The sequence below is a fragment of the Heterodontus francisci genome, chromosome 23 (assembly GCF_036365525.1).
Source record: "Heterodontus francisci isolate sHetFra1 chromosome 23, sHetFra1.hap1, whole genome shotgun sequence".
Classification (NCBI taxonomy): domain Eukaryota; kingdom Metazoa; phylum Chordata; class Chondrichthyes; order Heterodontiformes; family Heterodontidae; genus Heterodontus; species Heterodontus francisci.
The window spans coordinates 16,041,265-16,064,286 of NC_090393.1; the positions used below are offsets into that span (position 1 = coordinate 16,041,265).

The following is a 23,022-nucleotide window of genomic DNA, read 5'->3' on the forward strand; positions in this document are numbered from 1 at the left end:
TGTAGGATCTCCCAGTCTGCAACTCATCGCTGCATCAAGATGGTCACCAATATCATAGAAACATAGAAAATAGGAGCAGGAGTAGACCATTTGGTCCTTCGAGCCTGCACCACCATTCAATACGATCATGGCTGATCATCCAAACTCAGTACCCTGTTCCCGCTTTCTCCCCGTATCCCTTGATCCCTTTAGCCCTAAGAACTATATCTAACTCTTCCTTGAATATATTTAATGATTTGGCCTCAACTGCTTTCTGTAGTAGAGAATTCCACAGGTTCACCACTCGCTGGGTGAAGAAATCTCTCCTCATCTCAGTCCTGAATGGCTTACCCCTTATCCTTAGACTGTGACCCCTGGTCCTGGACTCCCCCCTCCATCGGGAACATCCTTCCTGCATCTAGTCTGTCCAGTCCTGTTAGAATTTTGTAGGTTTCTACGAGATCCCCTCTCATTCCTCTAAACTCGAGCGAATACAAGCCTAATCGACCCAATCTCTCTTCATACGTCAGTCCTGCCATCCCAGGAATCAGTCTGGTGAACCTTCGCTGCACTCCCTCCATAGCAATAACATTCTTCCTCAGATAAGGAGACCAAAACTGCACACAATATTCCAGCTGTGGTCTCACCAAGGCCTTGTATAATTGCAGCAAGACATCCTTGCTCCTGTACTCGAATCCTCTTGCTATGAAGGCCAACATACCATTTGCCTTCTTAACTGCCTGCTGCACCTGCATGCTTACTTTCAGTGACTGGTGCACAAGGACACCCAGGTCTCGCTGCACCCCCCCTTTCCCAATCTATCGCCATTCAGCTAACAATCTGCCTTTCTGTTTTTTCCATCAAAGTGGATAACCTAACATTTATCCACATTATACTACATCTGCCATGTATTTGCCCACTCACTCAACCTGTCCAAATTACACTGGAGCTTCTCTGCATCCTCCTCACACCTCACACTCCCACCCAGCTTTGTGTCGTCTACAAACTTGGACATATTACATTTAATTCCGTCATCTATGTCATTAATATATATTGTGAATAGCTGGGGTCCTAGCACTGATCCCTGCGGTACCCCACTAGTCACTGCCTGCCACTCGGAAAAAGACCAGTTTATTCCTGCTCTTTGTTTCCCGTCCACCAACCAGTTCTCTATCCATGGCAGTACCTTACCCAGAATCCCATGTGCTTTAATTTTGCACACTAATCTCTTATGTGGGACCTTATCAAAAGCCTTTTGAAAGTCCAAATACACCACATCCACTGGTTCTCCCTTATCTATTCTACTAGTTACATCCTCAAAACAATTCCAGTAGATTTGTCAAGCATGATTTCCCTTTTGCAAATCCATGTTGACTTTGTCCGATCCTGTCATTGTTTTCCAAATGTTCTGTGATTACATCTTTTATAATGGACTCTAGCATTTTCCCCACTACTGATGTCAGGCTAACCGGTCTATAATTCCCTGCTTTCTCTCTACCTCCTTTTTTAAATAGTGGGGTTACATTAGCTACCCTCCAATCCGTTTGAACTGTTCCAAAGTCTAAAGAATTTTGAAAAATGACCAGCAATGCATCTGCTATTTCAAGGGCCACGTCCTTAAGCACTCTGGGATGTAGATTATCAGGCCCTGGGGATTTATCAGCCTTCAAGTCCATCAATTTCCCTAACACCATTTCCTTACTAATACTGATTTCATACAGTTCCTCCCTCTCACTGAACCCTATGTTCCCCAACATTTCTGGGAGGTAATTAGTGTCCTCCTTTGTGAAGACAGAACCAAAGTATGTATTTAATTGGTCTGTCATTTCTTTGTTCCCCATTATAAATTCCCCCATTTCTGACTGTAAGCGACCCACATTTATCTTCACTAATCTTTTTCTCTTCATATATCTATAGAAGCTTTTAGTCAGTTTTTGTGTTCTCTGCACGCTTACTCATATACTCCATTTTCTCCTTCTTAATCAATCCCTTTGTCATCTTCAAGAGGGCCAGCCAATACATGCACTTTCAAACTGATCCCAAAGGTCAAGGTGAGAGGGTCATAGGGTTGGGGCCATCACTGGGATCCCCCAGGGGCAGGGTGTGATCAACAGCATGCATGTGGCCATCAAGGTTCCCACAGACCAGGCAGCAGGCTTCATCAACAGGAAGGACTTCCAATCACTCAATGTCCAACTGGTCTGCGACCATCGCAAACGGATCCTTCAGGTGTGTGAACGGTTCCCAGGAAGCAGCCACGACGCCTACATACTAAAGCAGTCCCAAGTTCCAGAGCCGTCGCAGCTCTCCATGCGCCTTCAAGGACATATACTCGGTGAAAAGGTTTATCCACTGAAGACGTGGATACTGACACCTGTGAGGAACCCAAGCATTGATGCAGAGGAGAGGTATAAATCCTGCCAAAGGGCAAGTTCAGCAACCATTGAACAAGCTGTAGGCCGTCTGAAGTTGTGATTCAGGTTCAACCCAGTGGTGCCCTTCAGTATGTCCCAGCTGGATTCTCGGGTACTGTGGTGATGTGCTGTGCTCTGCACAACCTGGTACTACAAAGAGGAGAGGCATCGAACAATGAGAATATGGTGAAGCGCAATGCCTCCTCTGACAATGAGGACGTGGAGGAAGATGTTTACCAAGCACTGCATGAAGAACTACCCCAGGGACCATACAGCAAGGCACAATGAGATACGCACAAGGGAGGCTCGGGAAGCGCCAATACAGGCACGTTTCACATGACCCTTAATAACAGATCCATTCAATCCATTAAAGCGTCAATTTTCTGCAGCCCTGTTGCCACTTCCTTCATTGACCTGTACCCAGTAAGACATTAGACTGTGGAATGGAGAAGACGACGACTTCACGCAGTGCGGTCCCTCAAATCACACCCTTTGATGGAGCCAGGGTACTCCTGAAGTCCCAGCAGTTGGCAGGAAATGGAAGGATAACTGTTGCCTTGCCACATCATAGTTTTATTGGACAGCAAAATAAAATGCATGGCATCATGTTTTAACAAACAATTAACCCAGGAACCTTGAATGCAGCTTTGTGCTCTTCTTAAATCTCTTACTGTACTTCTACATTGTGCACCCCCTGCGTTGTCAGCTGAAGTGGAGGCAGTCTGCTGACCTTGGTTTGGATGACCTTGACTTAAACTTGATGCAGAGCTCGATATATACATAGGGAAAGCAGCTACCACCTTTGGCTGACTCACGAAATGCGCATGGGATAACACAAAGCTGACCCTTAGGACCAAGCTGATGGTTAATGAGGACTCTGTTTTCAGCACCTTGTTGTATGGCTGTGAAACATGGGCGACTTACAGCAACCAGGAAAAGAAGCTCAATAGTTTCCATCTTTGCTGTCTGCGGCGCTTTATGGGTATATCTGGGCAGGACAAAATCACAAATATGGCAGTCCCCTCACAGGGTAGAGCTCCCAAGTGTGTTGGCACTAATCAAACAGAGGCGATTTTGATGGATCAGACACATCTGTAGAATGACCTTGGCGGTTGTCCTCTGGCTGCCTGAAGCCTGGAGGGCCTCGTCCTATTGAGGGCCTCCTACCCTCCTCTGTCATCACGGCTAGGTGAGACATTGGTGTCACTGACAGAGGGGCTGAGGAGCCAGGAGCTCCCTGAGAGGAGGCCCAGATGCAGCAGGCAGGCGCATCTCCTCCCTTTCAAGGCACACTTGATGGGTCTGAGGACCTGGCAGTGAGTGCAGGCACCTCACCCTCTTCTCGCCCAGCCGCTGCTGCACAAAGCTCATGGGCGGGACAATGGCATACAGGTCTGCACGCATCTCCGGCATCCACTCAGTGGTCTGCTGGATATGGCTCTCCATTAGGATTGCTAATCTCTTGATGGAGGAAGCCAAGCATACACATAACAGGGACATGGTGGCATTCATGGCCTGGATGGACTCCTCCAATGCCCGCGCATAGTCTCTGGAAACTCTGCCAGACGTTCCCGCACTTCACGCTGTAGCTCCAGCATCTGCCACTTTGTTGATGGCTGCAGAGGCACGGCATCAGCCTGGTCACCCAAAGTCCTCAGAGTGTCAGCGGCCTCTCGTGTCACAGCTTCCGTCAATTGCTCGGGTGCATCTGTGCTGCAGGTGATCCTAAATCTACTTGCGAACAGATACCAGCAAGCATGAGAAAATCTGCGTTGGTGGAGGGTGTGGGGGAAATTATGTGACCGTGCACTGTCTGAGGTCTCCTCCTCCTCCTCAGAGGTGGCTGACTGTCCCCCAGTCACTGGGGCTGTCCAGTATTGTCCCTGACCTGCGTGAGAGAGATTAATTAGAGGGTACTGCACATTTCATCACATACTTTAAATTACTCCTAGGTTGGAGCTCCATGTGACCAGTAGTGGTCTCATGAGCACTCAGCCACGTTTTTGCCACAGGCTCTCTTATGCCCATCCATTGGACCACTCACTCTCTCATGTCTCCACTCCTGTCTCACCATCTGCAATGGAAAAGCCCTCCATGGCCTCAGAGTTCGAGAGCTTCCTCCTCTGCTCAGGCCAGGATGGCGAGGAAAGGGAACCCACTGCCAGTCTTGGCCCTTTCTTTGGCATTATGCGCAGTCTTCTCGTGCAAGCACAAAAATTACCATTGCCAGCTACCCAACAAAGACACACGTGCAACACCTATGCTGGTGGCAGCCTGACTGTCCATGATGGAGCCACAGGAATGCCTCCTGTATGCGGCCACTCAGAAGAGGCAGTGTTGGAGGCAACTCTTACAGACTGGGACCATTCACTGAGATGCTGCCATGCCTAAGGCAGGCAATGCTGCTGCCTGGCCCCATTGCCACTGACTGGGTTGGCATTCCCTTTCTACCAAACTCACCTCAGAGGTAGCCACATGTAAGTCCCGAAGGAGAGCAATGTGTGGTGCACTCACCTTGGCGGATTCCATGAGGTCATTAACCCACTTGCAGCACTGCAGCCATGTTCGAGGGACAACCCTATGGCTACTGACCTGCTCTGCAATTTCCATCCAAACTTGCTTGGTCAGGCGGGCTGGTCTCTTCCTCCCATCCTGAGGCAAGAGGACTTCCCGCCTTGCCCAAGCAGCCTGGAGAAGAACCTGCAGGGAAGCATCACTGAACCATGGGGCAACTCAGGATATTCCTCTGCCACTCCTTCACAAACCTTCTTCCTCACACCTTTAAAAGGTGCAGTATTATTGGGAGGATCGATGTCAGGGAGTGCTGGCAGCTCTTTAAATATGGTGCCAGCACTGCCAATGCGATCTCACGATGCCTACTTCACCTGCCAGCAGTTAATTGGCCAGTCGCCACAGAATTCCTTTCTCCTTGATGCCCCCGCACAAGCGGCAGCAGCTCCTGCTTCCGGTTCCGACTGCAGGACCTTGGGCCATGCTGCAAAATTCAGCTCCTTTTCCACCAGCGCTGATTAGTACATCAACTTCCCCGTTGACCTCAACAGACAACACAAGGGGACCAGCTCATTGCTCAGTGATCTCAATGACCTGCTCATTCTCTTGCTCTGAAAAAATTCAGAGTCCTTTGACTTTACAATCCTTCACTCTGCAGTAAAGAACATCCAGATCATTTCCATATCATGACATCCTGATAATGGAGACACAGAAGCTATTAAAAAAAAACACTGCAGGCCAAAGCTCCATACATGATAAAGATGATGAATTTAACGGCAAACATAATAATTGCCTTCCAATAATTTCTCACACACGGTCAACCTATCCTGCTTTTATTTGAAGAAAATTTACCAATAGTCATTTGCTGGTACAGAACTTGAGTGTTGCTGAAAATAGAGACATGTAGTTGAAGCTTTTTGTCTTGCATTCATCAGGACAATCCACAAGAATACCTATGTAAGGGAAAGCAACAACTTTATACTGTATGAGAAGAGACTGCTTTGTTCAGTCCTCAGGGCAATGCCTTGACCAATTAGAGTCATGCTGCCTGGTTTAAATTTCAAACAAAGCTTGGCAGTTAACTGCCAGTCACCATTAACTGGTCATTCTCCAATACAACGCCTCTACCAATCAGAGTTCACTTGCCAACCAATCAGCACTCTCCTCTCAGACAGTATAAAGTTGTTGCTTTCCCTTACATTGGTATTCCTGTAGATTGTCCTGCTGAATGCAAGATTAAAAGCTTCGACAACATGTCTCTATTTTCAGCAGAGCTGGTGGATGACTGCTGTTCCCCTGCAGGGACCCTCGAGATGATTGTGGCAAGTGACTTTTGGCATGAGCCCGTGGCTGCCCAGCTGTAGGCAACTGCACCTCTGCCAGAACAGCCTGACACAGTTAATGCTGGCACCGTGATAGATACTGATTGAGAGGGTGTGGAAAGAGCATCCAGATTGAGACTAACATGTATTGCTCCTTTTGTGCCAATGCCATTCATGTGAGGCTGGGCTCATCACCTTCACTGATCTGCAGGAGAGCAAACTGCAAAAGATCAGTGACTCCATCAAAGCCTGTCGATTTGGTCCACCAATCTAACCATGGCAAACAACTGCTTCTCCAAGGAGGAAAAGTTTGGAATGAGGACCAACACTGCAGTGCACCCTTATATTGGAGGTTGAAGGATTTAATGGAGGGACAGAATTGTTGAGAATGATGGGGAAAGGGAGTGAAAAGAATATTTTGAGATGCTGCTAAGAGAGGTGGAAAGGCAAAGAGCTGTTGTCACCCTGCTGCACTTTTGAGGTAATTGAATCTTTTCCTACATTGAACTCATGTTCTGGGGGTAATGCTCCAGGCACTGACACGATCAGTCACCTCTGTCCAGGCCTGTTTGACAATGGCCTTGGGGATGCTCCTGAGGCTGCAGGGGAAGTGTATCTCTCTCCTTTCGCTCACTTTGTTTACTAGGACCTCCAGCAAAGCATCAGAAAAATGAGAGGAAAATTTCTGTTCATTTCAGTGTTCAAGATGAAAGCAATGAAAAGTCCAAGCAGGAGATGTAACTTCTGTTTAAAAGATGCATTCTCCTTTAGATAGGCCTCAGGAGTCATGCCAGAAATTGCCTGTGACAGGTTGGCAGGCTGTCTGATTCCAGATGCTGTTAGGAGGGCAGCCCATCACTCAAATGGTAACGGAAACCAGGCATTAAAATTGCCCAGGGCTTTCCCTGATGACTCCATGGGGGTTTCTTCCCACTTCCCACCCCCGCACCCCACCCAGCCCCATCCAATGCATTCTACCAAGAGTTAAAATCGAGGCTCCAGAGTGCACACTATGGGATGAAATTAGTAAATAGTTAGCAAGACTTGGGTTAATCAGGGACAGGAAAGTATAGATTTATAAAGGGCAGATTGTGCTCCATTAATTTAATTTTTCAGGATATTCCAGTGTACAGATAAAGGGAATATGGTGGATGACTTTTTTTTCCAAATAAGCATTGAAAAAGGTATCACACAAGAGATTTATTCTGAAAATTAAAGGGCACCTAGCTGCATTGGGGTTCGCAACGCTGCAGGAATGCCCTGGAGTCTCTATTTTGAAGATTAATCTTCTGGACACTGCTGTGAGCAATCCAGGAGAACATTGTTGGTGTATGAAAAAGTTGTGTCTTTTTTTTAATTAGTTATAAAGAATTGGAGATGGGGAAAAAATTATGTTTTGACTGAGTGGGGCTGTTGGAAGCAGGAAGTCATGTGATGAAATCTCCAAGAATATGTCCAAGCACAGTTTTTTTTTTAGATTAGAGATACAGCACTGAAACAGGCCCTTTGGCCCACCGAGTCTGTGCCGAACATCAACCACCCATTTATACTAATCCTATATTCCTACCACATCCCCACCTGTCCCTATATTTCCCTACCACCTACTTATACTAGTGACAATTTATAATGGCCAATTTACCTGTCAACCTGCAAGTCTTTTGGCTTGTGGGAGGAAACCGGAGCACCCGGAGAAAACCCACGCAGACACAGGGAGAACTTGCAAACTCCACACAGGCAGTACCCGGAATCGAACCCGGGTCCCTGGAGCTGTGAGGCTGCGGTGCTAACCACTGCGCCACTGTGCCGCCATAATCTGCATAGATGGGTAGGTGTCAAAAGGAAAGTCTAGGGGTGAAGTGGGCACGTTGGTTGGGGGGGAGGGGAAGGGGTTCCCGGCTTTTTCCGCAAATTTCATCCATTACTTTGTTTTAATGGCCCAAGAGAGCACTTGCCAACTGACAGCTGGCATAAGTTCTGTTCAGAACCTAATAAAGGCCCCAATTGTTAGCAAGGTAGGGTATGCTTTACAATTATGCCCCTTAGCTCCCTTAAGTGCTGTAGAATAAATTGCTTAGTTTAACTTCAGCTTTACCTGAGCCTCTGTTTCACCATCAGAATGCCACGCAGTCACACTAACTTCCCCCCACAGCTTTCAGGGCAACCATCTCTGAAGCACCAGGTGCAGCCCATCTGCTCTGGGTATTTAAACAACGTTTGTTGCCATGATTTCAGACAGGTTTCATATCAATGGATGTAAGGAGAGTTGGGTTTTGGTGCCATTACATTTAAATGAAGACATGACTCCTTTTTTTTAAGCTGCTCTTAAAGTTATTCTCATCACTAAAGCAACAATGATTTTTCAATATATATCTGAGACAGGTTACCGGGTCCCCAAGCACTTACTCCACTCCTCTGCTACTGTCCGTCTTCTTTTTCTTTTGGGCCTCCTTATCTCGAGAGACAATGGATACGCGCCTGGAGGTGGTCAGTGGTTTGTGAAGCAGCGCCTGGAGTGGCTATAAAGGCCAATTCTGGAGTAACAGGCTCTTCCACAGGTGCTGCAGAGAAATTTGTTTGTTGGGGCTGTTGCACAGTTGGCTCTCCCCTTGCGCCTACTGTCCGTAAGTCACCAGAAAGTCTCCATATGTAGTATGCTTTTAGTTGCGTGAATGTGCAAGAAACAGACGTTTTGTACGTTTTATTTCATGTGCAATGATTTACTCTGAACTCAATTTAAAATAAACATTGTTCTTGCTCTCGTCCCCACAAACATATTTCAAGATTAAAAGTAGAGAAAAATCTTATCTGTAAAAATTGAAAAAGGACATACAATATCCACTAATATGCAAAGCCTAAAGCAGGTTGGCAGAATAGGAGCTTTATTCTGCATCTAATGTGTTCCACCCTTGAGCTTGGACAAGAGCACTTGATGTTGCACCTAGGTAACAAATAGTAGAAAACAAAAATACAAATAGTTTAGATCCTGCTGCACTGCCCTCCATCAAACAGGGTAGTTCTTTGAACCCGATACTCTAATGGAAATTTAGCATTGCACCACATGAAATACCAGCTAATACATCACTATTCAAAGATTATCACTGACTCCCATGCCAGACACCATTGTCCCCAAAAGAGTGGGTAGACTTGATTCCAAAACCACTTTCACCAGTTGCTCACAGGTGCTACTCTTCAATTCCTTCCTTCCCCCGTCCTTTACAGCAAAGTACTTTCCCAGAACTCAAGCCATTGGAGATTAGGAATTCACATGAAGAAACACAAGCAATGACTTATATTTCATAACCAACCTAGCAACAAATCTTATCTTTGTTTTGTCACAGGTACACTAGTTCTTACCTCCAAACCTTCAGTGGCATCTCGTACACAGCCGCTCAAGTACACTTCCTGAGGGACACTGACAATCCTCTTCAGTTTCTGATCTTCCTCTGTCCATTCAAGAATTAGACCTAAGTTATGGCAGGAAACAACATATTTAACCTCTATGCAAGTAAGCAATAGAGAGATCCTGTTGGTCAAGTCTGGAGCTGTTGGCCCACTTAAAATCCAGAGAAAAACTAACTATAAAAATAGGAGCTTCATCCTCCCATCAAGGTAGGTCACTTAACAAACTTGCAATAACTTAATTGTAATTGTTTTTCTCAACGTTTCCCCCTCCTCGATGGTTCCATGGGCACCAGCAAACCTCCTGGCCTGGAAATTTGTCCAGAAAGAGCCAACTTTTCGGGCGCTGAACAGCCGCCTTAGTTTCCGATAAGAGGGTGGGCAAGAACCGCACGCTGATCATGTAATGGCAGTGCACCACGCACCATATGGGTAAAGGCCAGAAAATTGGCTTGCAGTGCCCATGCCTGAAACAGGCAATAGGCCTCTTGCACATGAAAATAACAGGCCTAACATAAGATAAGAAATAGGTGCAGGAGTAGACCCTATGGCCCCTCGAGCTAGCTCTACTATTTGATACGATCGTGGCTGATCTTCTGCCTCAACTCCACTTTCCTGCCCGTTCACTTAATTCCCTGAGAGATCGAAAAATCTGTCTATCTCAGTCTTAAATATACTCAATGATGAAGCATCTACAAACCTCCGATTGAAGAAATTTCTTCTTATCTAGTCCTAAATGATCAACCCCTTATCCTGAGATTGTGCCCCCCGTGTCCTAGACTCCCAAGCCAGGGGAAACAATGCCTGTTTGAAGCCTCCTATGCAAGATTAGCGTGCCCTGAAGCAGGCGTCACTAGCTGCACTTGGGAAAATTGGGTCTGTATGTAGCCTAGGCTCAGTCCCTGGAGCAGGAATTGTTCCCTTGAATCACCCTTGCCCCACTGAATACCAAAAATGGGTGTGCTCAAACCTCTAGGCCCTAAAGACCATTGAACTTAGACAATGAAATAAGGCAAGTTATTATTATTGTGAGCAGGACAAATGAAGCTCAACTCTGTCTTCATCAAGCATTGAGAATGTGTGCTATCCAGTGGAATTCACGGAATAGCGGTCATAAATGGGAAAGCCTGGCTAATGTCTTCCCTTCCCCAAGCAGGCTGTTGAGTCAATTACAATGCTATAATTTTTTCCCAAAACAAGATTAGTTAACTCAACAGACTTGGGAGTCTTATGGTATATATATTTTTTTTAAATTCATTCAAGGGGATGTGGGTTTCGCAGGCTAGGCCAACATTTATTGGCCATCCCTAATTGCCCTTGAGAAGGTGGTGGTAAGCTGTCTTCTTGAACCACTGCAGTCCATGTGGGATAGGTACACCAACGGTACAGTTCACTGATGTGATACATTGGCCATTGATGGAACCAAGTTACAACTCCTGACCTTTCATAATAGTGGTCACCATGCAGCAAGCACACTGACCAAAAGAAACAGATGATTAAACTCTACCTTCAATGTACAAATTATATAAAAAAGATAATTAGTTGCTCTGGAGAGTAATTTTCCTAGTGACGCATGCATACATATTGCGGCATAGTAGGTTCTCAAGAGTCAGAGAAGTGAATTAATGAATAGGGAATTTTAAAAAGATAATTCACTTCTCATGCTTGCCTGCTCTCAACTCCCTGCTTTCTGGAGAAGGCGTCACTAGCTTTCTATTCACTTATGATGCCTGAACTAGCACAAGTATTACCTTAGTCCTGAAACTTACATCGTCCTACGTATATGCGTCAAGCGGAAATAGGTTCAACCTTGGCTGTGTGCACCCTGCTGACACTCCCTGCCTAAGCTCATTAACACTTGGGCAAGGTATTGGAGGGAAGATGGTGCCATGGAAACATACTGAATCACCACTTTCGGGAGAGGACAGGGCAAAAGCCACAAACAAAAATATGTTGTGGCACAGTGAGTCAGAAAACTACTGCCACAAAGTGTCAGGGTTCAGCTCAAATCTCTGATCTTTTTACTGAACCACCAGTTTCAGTTGGTTTGCTTTCAGATGGCACAGAGCAAACATTGGTACTTCCCTACTTGAAGGCATATAAGAAACAAAATCAGAGAGGAAGAATCATATCAGGCACATCAACTGAGGGGGGACAATTTATGTTTCTCTTTTTTATTTGATTGACCCACTCCAATTCTTTTTCCCCTTTTTCCTCTCCTAGCAGGAACAATTCATCTGAAGTATGGAAGCTGGCCTTCCACCAGTACTCAAACAGCTACGCACTCAGTTGGCAGCCCATTTTCCTGAGGGTCAGCAGCTCTGAATGTCCTCTCAAGCTGAAATTTAGGTCCCACTAAAAAGACTTCACTAGAAACTTGGATTCGTAGATCTGTAATGGATTTGAGTATAAAGTAATACTGCCCAACCTAACTTTCTCCTTTAATAACATTTTTTTTTTTTAAATGGCCATGACTGTCACTGATTCAACCTATTCAGATAACTTCGTTAAATTATCCTGGTAATTTTGATTCTCTCTACAATAACATTAAAATATTTATTAATGTGAAGAACTGTTAGAAATCTTCCTTTCATTTACTCCTGCTTCAACTGGTGTACAGAGGTCACCCATGACATCATTTACTGCACTCAGTCCCCTTACCATTTCCACTCCAAGGCAATGTTGGGATCCCTGCAGTCTGTGCTACAATGGAGGAGGCTACTTTATCTCCTAACGCCCACATAGCCTGGCTTGAAGGACCTACAAGAAGAAAAATACACAAAAAAAAGGTCAAACTGAAAAACAGAATGGAGTGCCTATTGAATAAACTGACTTTATGTTCAGTTTATACTTAAACTTATCTGTTAAAGTTTATGCAATATGAAAAGACTAAATGGTCTATCAACTCCAATCCTTCCAACATCTGAGCACATGACTGATTTACTTGAATACATTTAATCTTCAGCAGGTAGTGATCACAGGTCAGATTTTGAAGATAAATAAAAACACAAATTTCTCTCAGCTTTGAGCCCTTTCATAGAAAAAGATAGTTGAGAAAAGCTGGTCATCTAGCCTCACCTAGAATCATAATGGGACCAGAAATTCCTGAATACTTGCACAATTGGAATTCTGCATCTGTGGCTTTGGATTTGTTTTACAGCCTTTAGGCAGGTTGGTGGGGGGGCAGTGCAAGTGTGGGTTGGTATTAACCTGCAGCCATTTTGTGGAGCCAGATAAAGTACTCCTGTTCCTCCTGCTGCACATTAAGTTAAGTTAAAAAGAGAGAGAAAAATACTTACCTTTATGTTGACGGCCTTCAGCAGTCCCTTTAAAAAACACTGGTTAGGCTGCAGAGGGAACCGGAGAAACTGAATGGTGCATGCTCAGTTTCTGACCAGTTTTGGAAAGGGGCCTAAAATAAGCATTAGGCCCCTCATTAGGATTTGGAAGGGGCCTAACACCTGTTTAAGGTGGATGCTAGAAATTTGCAAATAGCAGGGCGGTAATGTTACTGGACTAGTAATTCAAATCCCACCACGGCAGCTGGGGGAATTTAAATTCAATTAATTAATAAATCTGGAATAAAAAGCTAGTCTCAACAATGATTATGAAACTACTGGCTCTGTAAATCTGTTCGAAAATCTATCCAATTTAGCACGGTGGTAGTGCCGTACAACACAATGGAGGGTATCCTCAATGTGAAGGCGGGACTTCGTCTCCACAAGGACTGTGCGGTGGTCACTCCTACCAAAACGGTCATGGACAGATGCATCCGCGGCAGGCAGTTTGGTGAGGACGAGGTCAAATATGTTTTTCCCTCTTATTGGTTCCCTCACCACCTGCCGCACACCCAGTCTAGCAGATATGTCCTTTAGGACGCGGCCAGCTCGGTCAGTAGTGGTGCTACCGAGCCACTCTTGGTGATGGACATTGAAGTCCCTCACCCAGAGTATATTCTGCGCTCTTGCCACCGTCAGTGCTTCCTCCAAGTGGTGATCAACATGGAGGAGAACTGATTCGTCAGCTGAGGGAGGGCAGTAGGTGGTATTCAGCAGGAGGTTTCCTTGCCCATGCTTGACCTGATGCCATGAGACGTCATGGGGTCCAAAGTCAATGCTGAGGACTCCCAGTGCAACTCCCTCCCAACTGTATACTACTGTGCCGCCATCTCTGCTGGGTCTGTCCTGCCAGTGGGATAGGACATACCCGGGGATGGTGATGGCAGTGTCTGGGACATTGTCTGTAAGGTATGATTCTGTGAGTATGACAATGTCAGGCTGTTGCTTGACTTGTCTGTGGGACAGCTCCCCCAACTTTGGCACAAGCCCCAGATGTTAGTAAGGACGTTGTTGCAGGCTCGACAGGGCTGGGTTTGTCATTGTCGTTTCCGGTGCCTAGGTCGATGCTGGGTAATTTGTCCGGTTTCATTCTGTTTTATTGACTTCATAGCAATTAGATACAACTGAGCGCCTTGCTAGGCCATTTCAGAGGGCATTTAAGAGTCAACCACATTGCCCACATTGCTGTGGGTCTGGAGTCACATGTAGGCCTGACCAGGTAAGGACAGCAGATTTCCTTCCCTAAAGGACATGAGTGAACCAGATGGGGTTTTTACAACAACCGACAATGGTTTCATGGCCATCATTAGACTAGCTTTTAATTCCCGATTTATTAATTGAATTCAAATTCCACCTTCTGCTGTTGTGGGATTCGAACCCTTGTCCCTAGAGAAATACACTGGGTCTCTGGGTTACTAGTCCAGTGACAATACCGCTACGCCACCACCTCCCCTGGGTGTAAATCACAGTTTTCACCATTTCAGGAAATGCACGGTCAACAGATTACGAAGGGAACTTTGGATTCTTGGAGGGTTGACACCAGCATGGGATCAGATGATTTTTCTCAATTCAGTGGTTCCTTATCAAAAATAATCTTACCTAGAAATGCAATATTGTATTTCTGAAGGAGCTCTGGAAGTTTGGGGTTCTCAGAGGCATGTCCCCAGCCAGCCCACACTGCCTAGTAGAACACAAGAACACTGATTTCATACATATGTTGAGATATAGCACTTAAATGATGATTTTTTTTGAGGTAATACATTTAAAGAAACTATATGTTAGGATATCGCAAATGTAAGTGGGAATTTCCAATAAAACCCCAATTATGCTCTTGAGGATTCAGGCTTCACATTAGTGACTGCAACACTTGCACCAGAAATTTCCTTCTTTTGCTCTGTCCCTGATCCCCATTTTTTTACTTCGTTTAGTTGGTCTCCACCTCTGGTCTTAGCTGCTTTGAGAACAGCATAGTTCATCATAATTTCTAAAATGCAATCTTCTCACCCATCAAATTATGCCATACTTCTATGTCTAACTAAAGTTTAATTTCTGATAAGTTATTTTTGAGCTATTTTGCAATTTTCTTTGTAATGGCTTTTATTGTGAACATGATTATTCCTTTTAAGATAGCAAAGCACTAGAAGGTGTCAGTGAAATCCAAGCCATATCTGGCAATCCATCTATCTTTATTGGTCTAGTTTCAGCAAAAGCTAGACAAGCTTTAAGGACAAGATAGGTAGCAGATCCCAATGGCAACACATTCTTTTGCCCAATAGATGATAGCTATGGTGAAGTCAACTGAACCTGCACTCTCAAGCTGAATAATGTGTCAGGAAAAGCTGAACACACAAAAAAAAAGGAGGAAAGGGAGATCCAGTTGCATATTGTGATTGGAGGTGTGGTCAATTGTGCAAATATTATTTAAGTTCATAAGTTTTCTTTGTTTTTGCTTATGTTCTTTATTAGTTGTGTCCCTCAAAAAAAGGGGGCACTTTTGTTTGGTAATGGGCGGCACAGTGGCGCAGTGGTTACCACCACAGCCTCACAGCTCCAGCGACCCAGGTTCAATTCTGGGTACTGCCTGTGTGGAGTTTGCAAGTTCTCCCTGTGTCTGCGTGGGTTTCCTCCGGGTGCTCCGGTTTCCTCCCACATGCCAAAGACTTGCAGGTTGATAGGCTAATTGGCCTTTATAAATTGCCCCTAGTATAGGTAGGTGGTAGGGAAATATAGGGACAGGTGGGGATGTGGTAGGAATATGGGATTAGTGTAGGATTGGTATAAATGGGTGGTTGATGGTCGGCACAGACTCGGTGGGCCGAAGGGCCTGTTTCAGTGCTGTATCTCTAAACTAAACTAACGCATTGCAACATGAAGTGGTAAGAAGGAAGGCTTACTTTTGTATGGTTTACATGTGTGTGAGCTGAGTTGGGAACTTTTATTATCCATAGATTTGGCTGGGAAAGAGGGATTATGAGCACATGAAAGGATAGATAAAACTCTAACAAAAATAAAAATATCAAAAAATCATTAATATCTCAAAAATTCCAAGTCTGATTTCATGGTAATTTCCCACTCCATTCTAAATCTTTGCAACAGTAAAATGAATTATACTGCAATTTACCTGCACTGGGATTCTCTTTGCAATGTCAACAATCAGCTCTACATTAGCGTAATTATTGTTGTTGGGTCCTCCGGATACTGGTACGTAGTGATCTGCCATTTTGATGTACTCTATAAGGAACAGCATTCAACAGAAATGAGGTTGTGTCAATTGTAGAACTTGTCTTAATATTGTAAATTTTGCAATAACAGGTTTAATTTAACAAGAGCAAAATACAATTTTTGTGGACACAATTCCTAGAGTATACCAGCATTGGCCTTCAGATCTTCAGGAGTAACCATGACTACAAACCGAACAGCCCTTTCATTCCGAAACATTTCGTAGGACCATCTGCGGATGGACCGCATACATTTAACAGCTGCAATGCCATTGTTGGCAATAAGAACCTGGTAAAGAATAATGGCACAAGTCAATGGGGCAAGAATTGTGTATACTCTTAACCCTTCAAAATGTGTAATGCATCAAGAGAATTATTAAGCTTAGAACTCCAGTTGTATTCATTTTTTCTGGACACAAGGAAACTCATTTTTATTTTCTCCTGTGACTTGGCAGGTGTATGGTGCAACACTGAACCATATGGACCAGGAAGGGCCAAAGTTGAAACTCTAGTCTGTGCTAAGCTAGCTTAACGTGGTTTAAGAGTTATAATGATTGTGGGTATTTTTTAGGTTCTGAAGAAAGGCAAAGGAAATTGAGCAATTTTGTTTAGAAAAAAAAAGTTTCAAAAAGCGATCCAATTGTGGTTTTCAAGATTATAATGTGAACCGGCAAAACTGATATACCAAATTTATCAAAGAGATAAGTGCTCACTTTAGCAAAACATTCAAATATTAGGGTATGCGAATTAAAAATTAGAAATTTAAGGAGAAGGAGGGATGTGGGGAGGAATATTTGCATCTAAATAGGGTATTGGACAAGTTACCAAGGAAGGCTATTAAATAGGATAGTATAAATGGGTTCAAGGGACAACTAGTTATGTTTCCAGAGAGAAAAGGAATCGAAGGATCTGTTGAAAGAAGGAAAAAGGGGAGTTAATTTATCAAACTGGGGCAGGTTTTTGGGGCCTAATAACTTGCTTCTGCTCCCAAGAATTTTTATGCTCTCATTTTCTCTTGTGTTTTCTCATTCTTACGTTTTCATGTTCTCTCTTGCATGTATGCATGCTTTTTTTGTGGATGTGCGTTCAACTAAAGTTTTCTCCTATATATGTGTGTGTGTTTTATATATATGAAAGTGACTCTGTTTTGTTTAAATTCCTTTTAAAAAAAATTATTTTTAGTTAAGCTAAATTAATGTTTTAATACCAAGGGGACAGTGAGGACTGGATGGGCAACAGTGTTACTGTTTGTCACCTGGCTCAGGCTAGGCTTAGGGCAGAAGCCATGGCAACAGGGACAGAAAATTGACAACTCTTCTTTGATTGGACAAGCCCAGTAGCAGGCACAGAACATCTGGGTGGGCAAAAACTGCCAAGCTGTTTGGTTGTCAGTCAGTGCATGCGTCAGGCCTGGAGAAGAAGTCAAGAAAGAACAGAAGTCCATAATTCAGCTTTGTTTTCCAATATCTCTGAAGGATCCTGTGAAGTCCACTGTGAATTCGTCTTGTTTCTTGTATTTCAAGAAGGCCTGCTAAGTTACTTACAATGCTGCCTGAAGAGAACTAATTTATGCAAGATTCTAAAGATTCATATGCTCAGAAATTAGACTGTATGCTGGTTTGGAACAATATGTCTCATCTGCTATTTACTTCAAAAAATAAGCAAGTAATCTACCCAAGCTCTTTTTGTCTGTAACGGAACTCTAAGCTAAAAATCCATTTTTGTACTATTTCGGTTGACCAGAATATACGTGTGTGTGTGAGTGTGAATGTGAAGGGACTAAGGTAAAAAGGGACTTCTAAAAATTGGTTAAAGTAAGAAAGAGGATTTATCAAAACTTAATGTTGGATTTTTTTTTTAAATTTGATTTATGTGATATTGTTTTACTTCAACTAGTTAATTAGTATTACGACCAAGTGAGAAATGCGTCTAGGGGTCTTTTGCTGTCTTTACCTGGTCTTATTGTGTCAGGGTTTTATTTTAAACACACAGTGTTTTGAGCTTTCCCTTTGTGAATCCTTGTTCACAGCTTTCCAATTATAAAGCAAAGAAATGAGCACACCAGGTTTTCCCAGGTATAAAGAAGAAAAAATGAAATTTATTAAAGCTTAAACATAAACTCTAATATGGTTAATGCCTACGGATATATGATGTGCCCATGCTAGCATGCACACACGATACACACGTGCAAATTGGGACAGAAAAGGGGAAAGTATAATAGAGAGGGGTTTGAGGCAATTTCAGAAGAGTTCTTCTTTACTGTGCTTTGAGCTCACTTGATTGTAGGTAGTCTTGCTTTTGATTGGGGCCCAGTATTCTTAAACCTTGTTCACGTAGGAGCCGTTTCTCTCTTTGAGGTTCACGTGTTTTCAAGAGATTCAGTTCCCCGAGAGATGAGCAGGTAGCAGAGAGGTCTTCTCAAACCAGGAGCTTTCTGAGTTCAAATCCCTTGTTGGAAGTTCAAATCTCAACTGATGTGACTAAAACTGGTCTGACCACTTCTTCTGTGTTTGTGGATTCTGCTATCGTAGCAGTCAACCTGGAATGCTAGCTCTCCCCACCTTCAATGTCTGGCAATCAAAAGTCCATTGTTGGTTGAATGGGTCAGGGCATGGTCCTTTGTCCCTTGTTCCAACTCTGCTAGTTACTTTGCAAATGTCTTTCTAGTCAGGGGCTTACAATTTTAAGTTTTAATGTTCATGTGGCGAAATCATGTGTGCCTCAGTCTTGGCAGGTGGGGGGTTTGCCTGACACTTGTTTTACAATACTGTTAATGTTGTTGTTCAGTAAAGAAACCTGGTTAGTGTGTTATATTCTGGGGGGAAAATAGCATATCCAATTGACTATTTCAACAAGTGGGAAAATTTTAAAGAATATATTGTGACTTGTGGAGAAGTGGGACTGAATTAACAGTGCACTCCTCCCGTTTCAGTTGTAATAAGATAAATATATTCCTCTTCACTAATTACTCAGATATTTGGGACAGAAATTAACCTGTGCCTACTTTGTGTGGCTTCCTAAGCAACCCACTTTTAAACACATTTTACACAAGACCAAACAATTCTATTTCATGAACCACACAGCACACGCCGAAGTAGTGCATACCTTTTCAATAACCCGATTCCCTGCAAACCGAATGACAAACTCGGCAGGGGAGGCAACAGTGAAGTCCCGGTGCAGATCCAGCCTTTGATCTTCCCTGCCCTTCTTCGTTAGGTGCAAACCTGACATGTTAGGTCTGAAACAAAAAAACGTATACACTTAAGATGTAGTAATTAAAAGGGTCCCTCCTTCTCCTTTCTTCCTCCCACCAAAATTTATGAATTGCATTCAAAAACTCTGATTCATCAAGAGATGGTTGTTCTTTGAGACAGCCGCAACTTCAAAAACACAAAAAAAACTGATAGGCAGCTGCAAAACGAAAAGCTGACATGGCTCCAGAAAAAGTTAACAATTTAAAATGCAGCATGTAACTGAGAAATATCCCTGAATGAAAACCTAATGACTAAGACCACTGTTACAATAGATTTCAGGATTTTTTAGTGCTTTGTGATCACTTCCCACAATTTAGTTTGTTTTTCTGTAAAAAAAATATGAAATTCACTGGTCTCATATGTGACATGCAGAAAGAGGTAGTGACAGATAAAGTACAATGAGACATGAACTGGTCATGACTTGAGCTGCAGCTAAACCCAATATTTCAACAGTTGTTTTATAAGGAGAGCAGGGAGCTTGATTCCACTGGACACCTCACCACAGTACAACAGCAGAATTGGGAGTTCTCAATGCTGATGCCTGGGTAAAAAGTGGACAGTTGATACTTATGCAACTTAAAGCACTTTGCTAAACTTTGCACACTGAACCTAAACTAGATTAAATGGACCTCTTTAAAAGGTTGATTGATGCAAATATTATCACACAGAATTTCATTTTCAGTAACATTTGTTTTTTTCCCTCCAGGTGCAAGTTCAAATGCTGAAGTTAAAAATAATCATCTTTCAGGCACATTCCCTCCATTAAGAGCACACATCCTTATTTTTCTTCTGTTTCCTGTTTTCCAGGTTGCTAAAGCCAGACACTTTCTGTATCTGGAAAGTATTGGAGGGTGGGCTACTTCCAATGCTTATGTTTGCTGGTATCAGGAGATGTGCAAGAGCAGCCCAATGAAGGCTCTGCACTCAGCTTTCCTTCCATTTTGTGGAGGAAACACCTAGCCTTTGACTGGTATTTCAACATGGTAGCACAGCTGAAGCTAGGCGGCACGAAATTGGAATCATTTACACCTGATCTTCGGGTGCTATGATTTTGTTGAGACTTTGAAAATGGTGTCTGCGGCACTTGTGCACATGTTTTAGGCAAGTCGCACTGGACGCCGTATTGGTGAGGGCAATAGCATGCAGGCAGTGAACGTCCATCAAAAGTATGCAGAGCAGGCAGATCAAGACCTTCAATCAGCATGCCATGCTGATTTGATGTCAGCTGTGCCATTTTGAAGCTCAATGTTCAAGCTAATATCCTCCCTTAATCACACACATCTGAACACATGTTCAACAGCAGGAAGGACCCCCCACCCCCACCCCAGCTACCCAGTGCTATTTAAAGGGATAATCAACTGCTTACAGGTTAGTTACTGGTTGATGTCTTCTGGTTGTTCCTTCAATTCTATAAGTGTTCAGTATTTTCTATAGTTGTTTAAAATTGCAAACGTTTTCAGCTAAAAGTATGGCAGACGCTTGAGGAGTTTTTGCTGACTTCAAGGCTTCTGTATAACCAAGTTGCTCCCAGACATGGGGGCACTAGTAGGCATTCCCCTTGGAATACAGTATGACTTGGAGAATGAGCCAAGGCCACGCAAAGCAGGACAAGCTTCTGGAGGAGAGAGGAGCAGGAGGGAGAGAAAGGCTCTCAATAGAAGGCTATATCCACCCAGGGTGTTCAAGGAGCAATTATGCTACCTGAAACTCAGCAGGGAACAATGTGTGCGACGTCTACTTTTCATCAAGGATCCTCACCGAAATCTGCCACTTACTGCTGCCACAACTGCAACCTCAGAGTAGAGAAAGGACTGTATTGCCAGTGGCTGTGATGATAACTATGAAGATAACTGTATGCATCTGACTTCTTTCAGGCAGGAGCTGGATATATTTGCAACAGCTCACTGTTTGTCATCCACTATAAGGAAGATCACTGAGGTTCTCTATTCACTGAGAGCTAACTATATTTCATTTTCTCTTGCTAGAGAGAAGCAGGCGGAACAGGCAAGCAGCTTCACTAGGATTGCAGGCTTTCCCATGGTGCAGAGTGCCACTGACTGTACGCATGTCTCTTTGCAGGCATTGCATGACAACTCTGTCCTATATTGGAACTGAAAGGAATTCCACTCCCTTAACAACCATCTGGTGTGTGACCATAAGCAGAGAATCATGCAGGTCAATGCCTGGATTGCAGCAGTTGTGTTGCCTTCATTTTGTGGCAGTCTGATGTCCCAGCTGCATTTAAGCCACCATGACAAACCAAAAGGTGGCTACTTGGCAAGGGCTATCTGCTGATGATGCTGGTGTGCAGCATGCAAAATTTGTAGGTGGAGGAGGCTCAAGTGAATGCCCACCATCTGCAAACAATGAATATACAACTAACAAGGAGGAGGAGGAAGCCCTGCCTGCACGTGTTGTCCATAAGAACTTTTCCGAATGTGATACCAGTAACTGCAACCCCAATTGCCTATTCACCAACAGTCCCACACGTCTGACCTTCACTGACCATCACAGCATCCACTTGACCACAAATACAAAAATGAAAGCCAACACAAAATGGATGTTTCAAAAGCAAATTTATAAATGAAATTGTGGCACTGCATACAGAAGTCAATTAATAACCCTTGTGCATTCCCTTAGTATGCGTCTTCATAGTACCTTTTTGCCTGTCCTAGTGTTCCCAAGCAATGTCATCCCAGTGGCTGCAGCATGACTGCTGACATTCAATGGGAGAGACTACAGATGGCCTTGGGGGACAATCTCGAGCAGCTCTGGGTCTAGAAGGCCCAGCTGCAGATTGCACCATCTTGGCATGGGCAACAACATTCTCAGCTAGCTGCCTGACAGGCAACAGCAAGGGCACTGGCAGGGTGGAAGGGGTGGGAGAACAAATGCTGTCTTCTTGCAAGAGGACAGCTGGTTCATGCTACATGGAGCCACTGCAACTCCCTGGGGCAGCACCTCAGCAATCCTAGTAATCTGGTGGAGGACAGATTGCTAAACTGCTGTGATACCTCTTTGCACACTGTAACCTGCAGCCATGATGGCAGCAGTTTGACCTTGCTTGACAGAAGTCTAAGCTTCCACTGCAGACCTCAGACCTCTGGTGGAAGCTCATTGTGCTGAAATGGAAGCTGTGACATTGGCCATCAGACGCCAATCATAGTTGGGTCCATAAGTATGCTGATGTAGTTGGCCACCACATCTATGCTGGAAAGGATGGGCTCCAAGTTCTATGTAAAGCCCTGTGCCAAGTTTATGCTAGACTCCTCCATGCTCCTTGACAGCTCCATACGCTTTCTGGCAGACTTCCCAATGCACAAACATTTTGCTGTGCGTACCCATCAGTGTTTTCTGTAGGCTGTCCTCTCAAAATGGTCACCTGAGTCCTCTGGAGCAAAACTCTTCTGTGACCTCATTCTCCGGTGAGTTGGTACTTGTGCTATTCTTTCCTCCTGACCTGTCTGCAGCACAGTCATGCCCAGTCTCTCATCACATGGAGATCCTGTCTGTATGCTATCCTCTAAATTACGGACAGTGTCAATTTCTGAGCTGGCGATTGCAAGTATGAAATCAAGTGATACTGC

At 44.1% G+C, this 23,022-nt stretch overlaps 1 protein-coding gene across 10 annotated transcripts in view; it reads right to left on the reverse strand.

The window, feature by feature from the left end:
* The window catches only part of acacb (acetyl-CoA carboxylase beta), a 173,843-nt gene that overhangs the window by 115,240 nt on the left and 35,581 nt on the right, over positions 1 to 23,022 (reverse strand). For all 10 annotated transcript variants that reach the window (XM_068054741.1, XM_068054740.1, XM_068054735.1 and 7 more), the window contains exons 2-7: positions 19,287 to 19,419; positions 16,332 to 16,470; positions 16,085 to 16,194; positions 14,563 to 14,644; positions 12,287 to 12,385; positions 9,581 to 9,690 (exon numbers count right to left, since the gene is read on the reverse strand). In XM_068054741.1, the coding sequence (XP_067910842.1) occupies positions 9,581 to 9,690; positions 12,287 to 12,385; positions 14,563 to 14,644; positions 16,085 to 16,194; positions 16,332 to 16,470; positions 19,287 to 19,412 (666 nt within the window). In that variant the 5' untranslated portion in view covers positions 19,413 to 19,419. The remainder of the gene's footprint in view (positions 1 to 9,580; positions 9,691 to 12,286; positions 12,386 to 14,562; positions 14,645 to 16,084; positions 16,195 to 16,331; positions 16,471 to 19,286; positions 19,420 to 23,022) is intronic.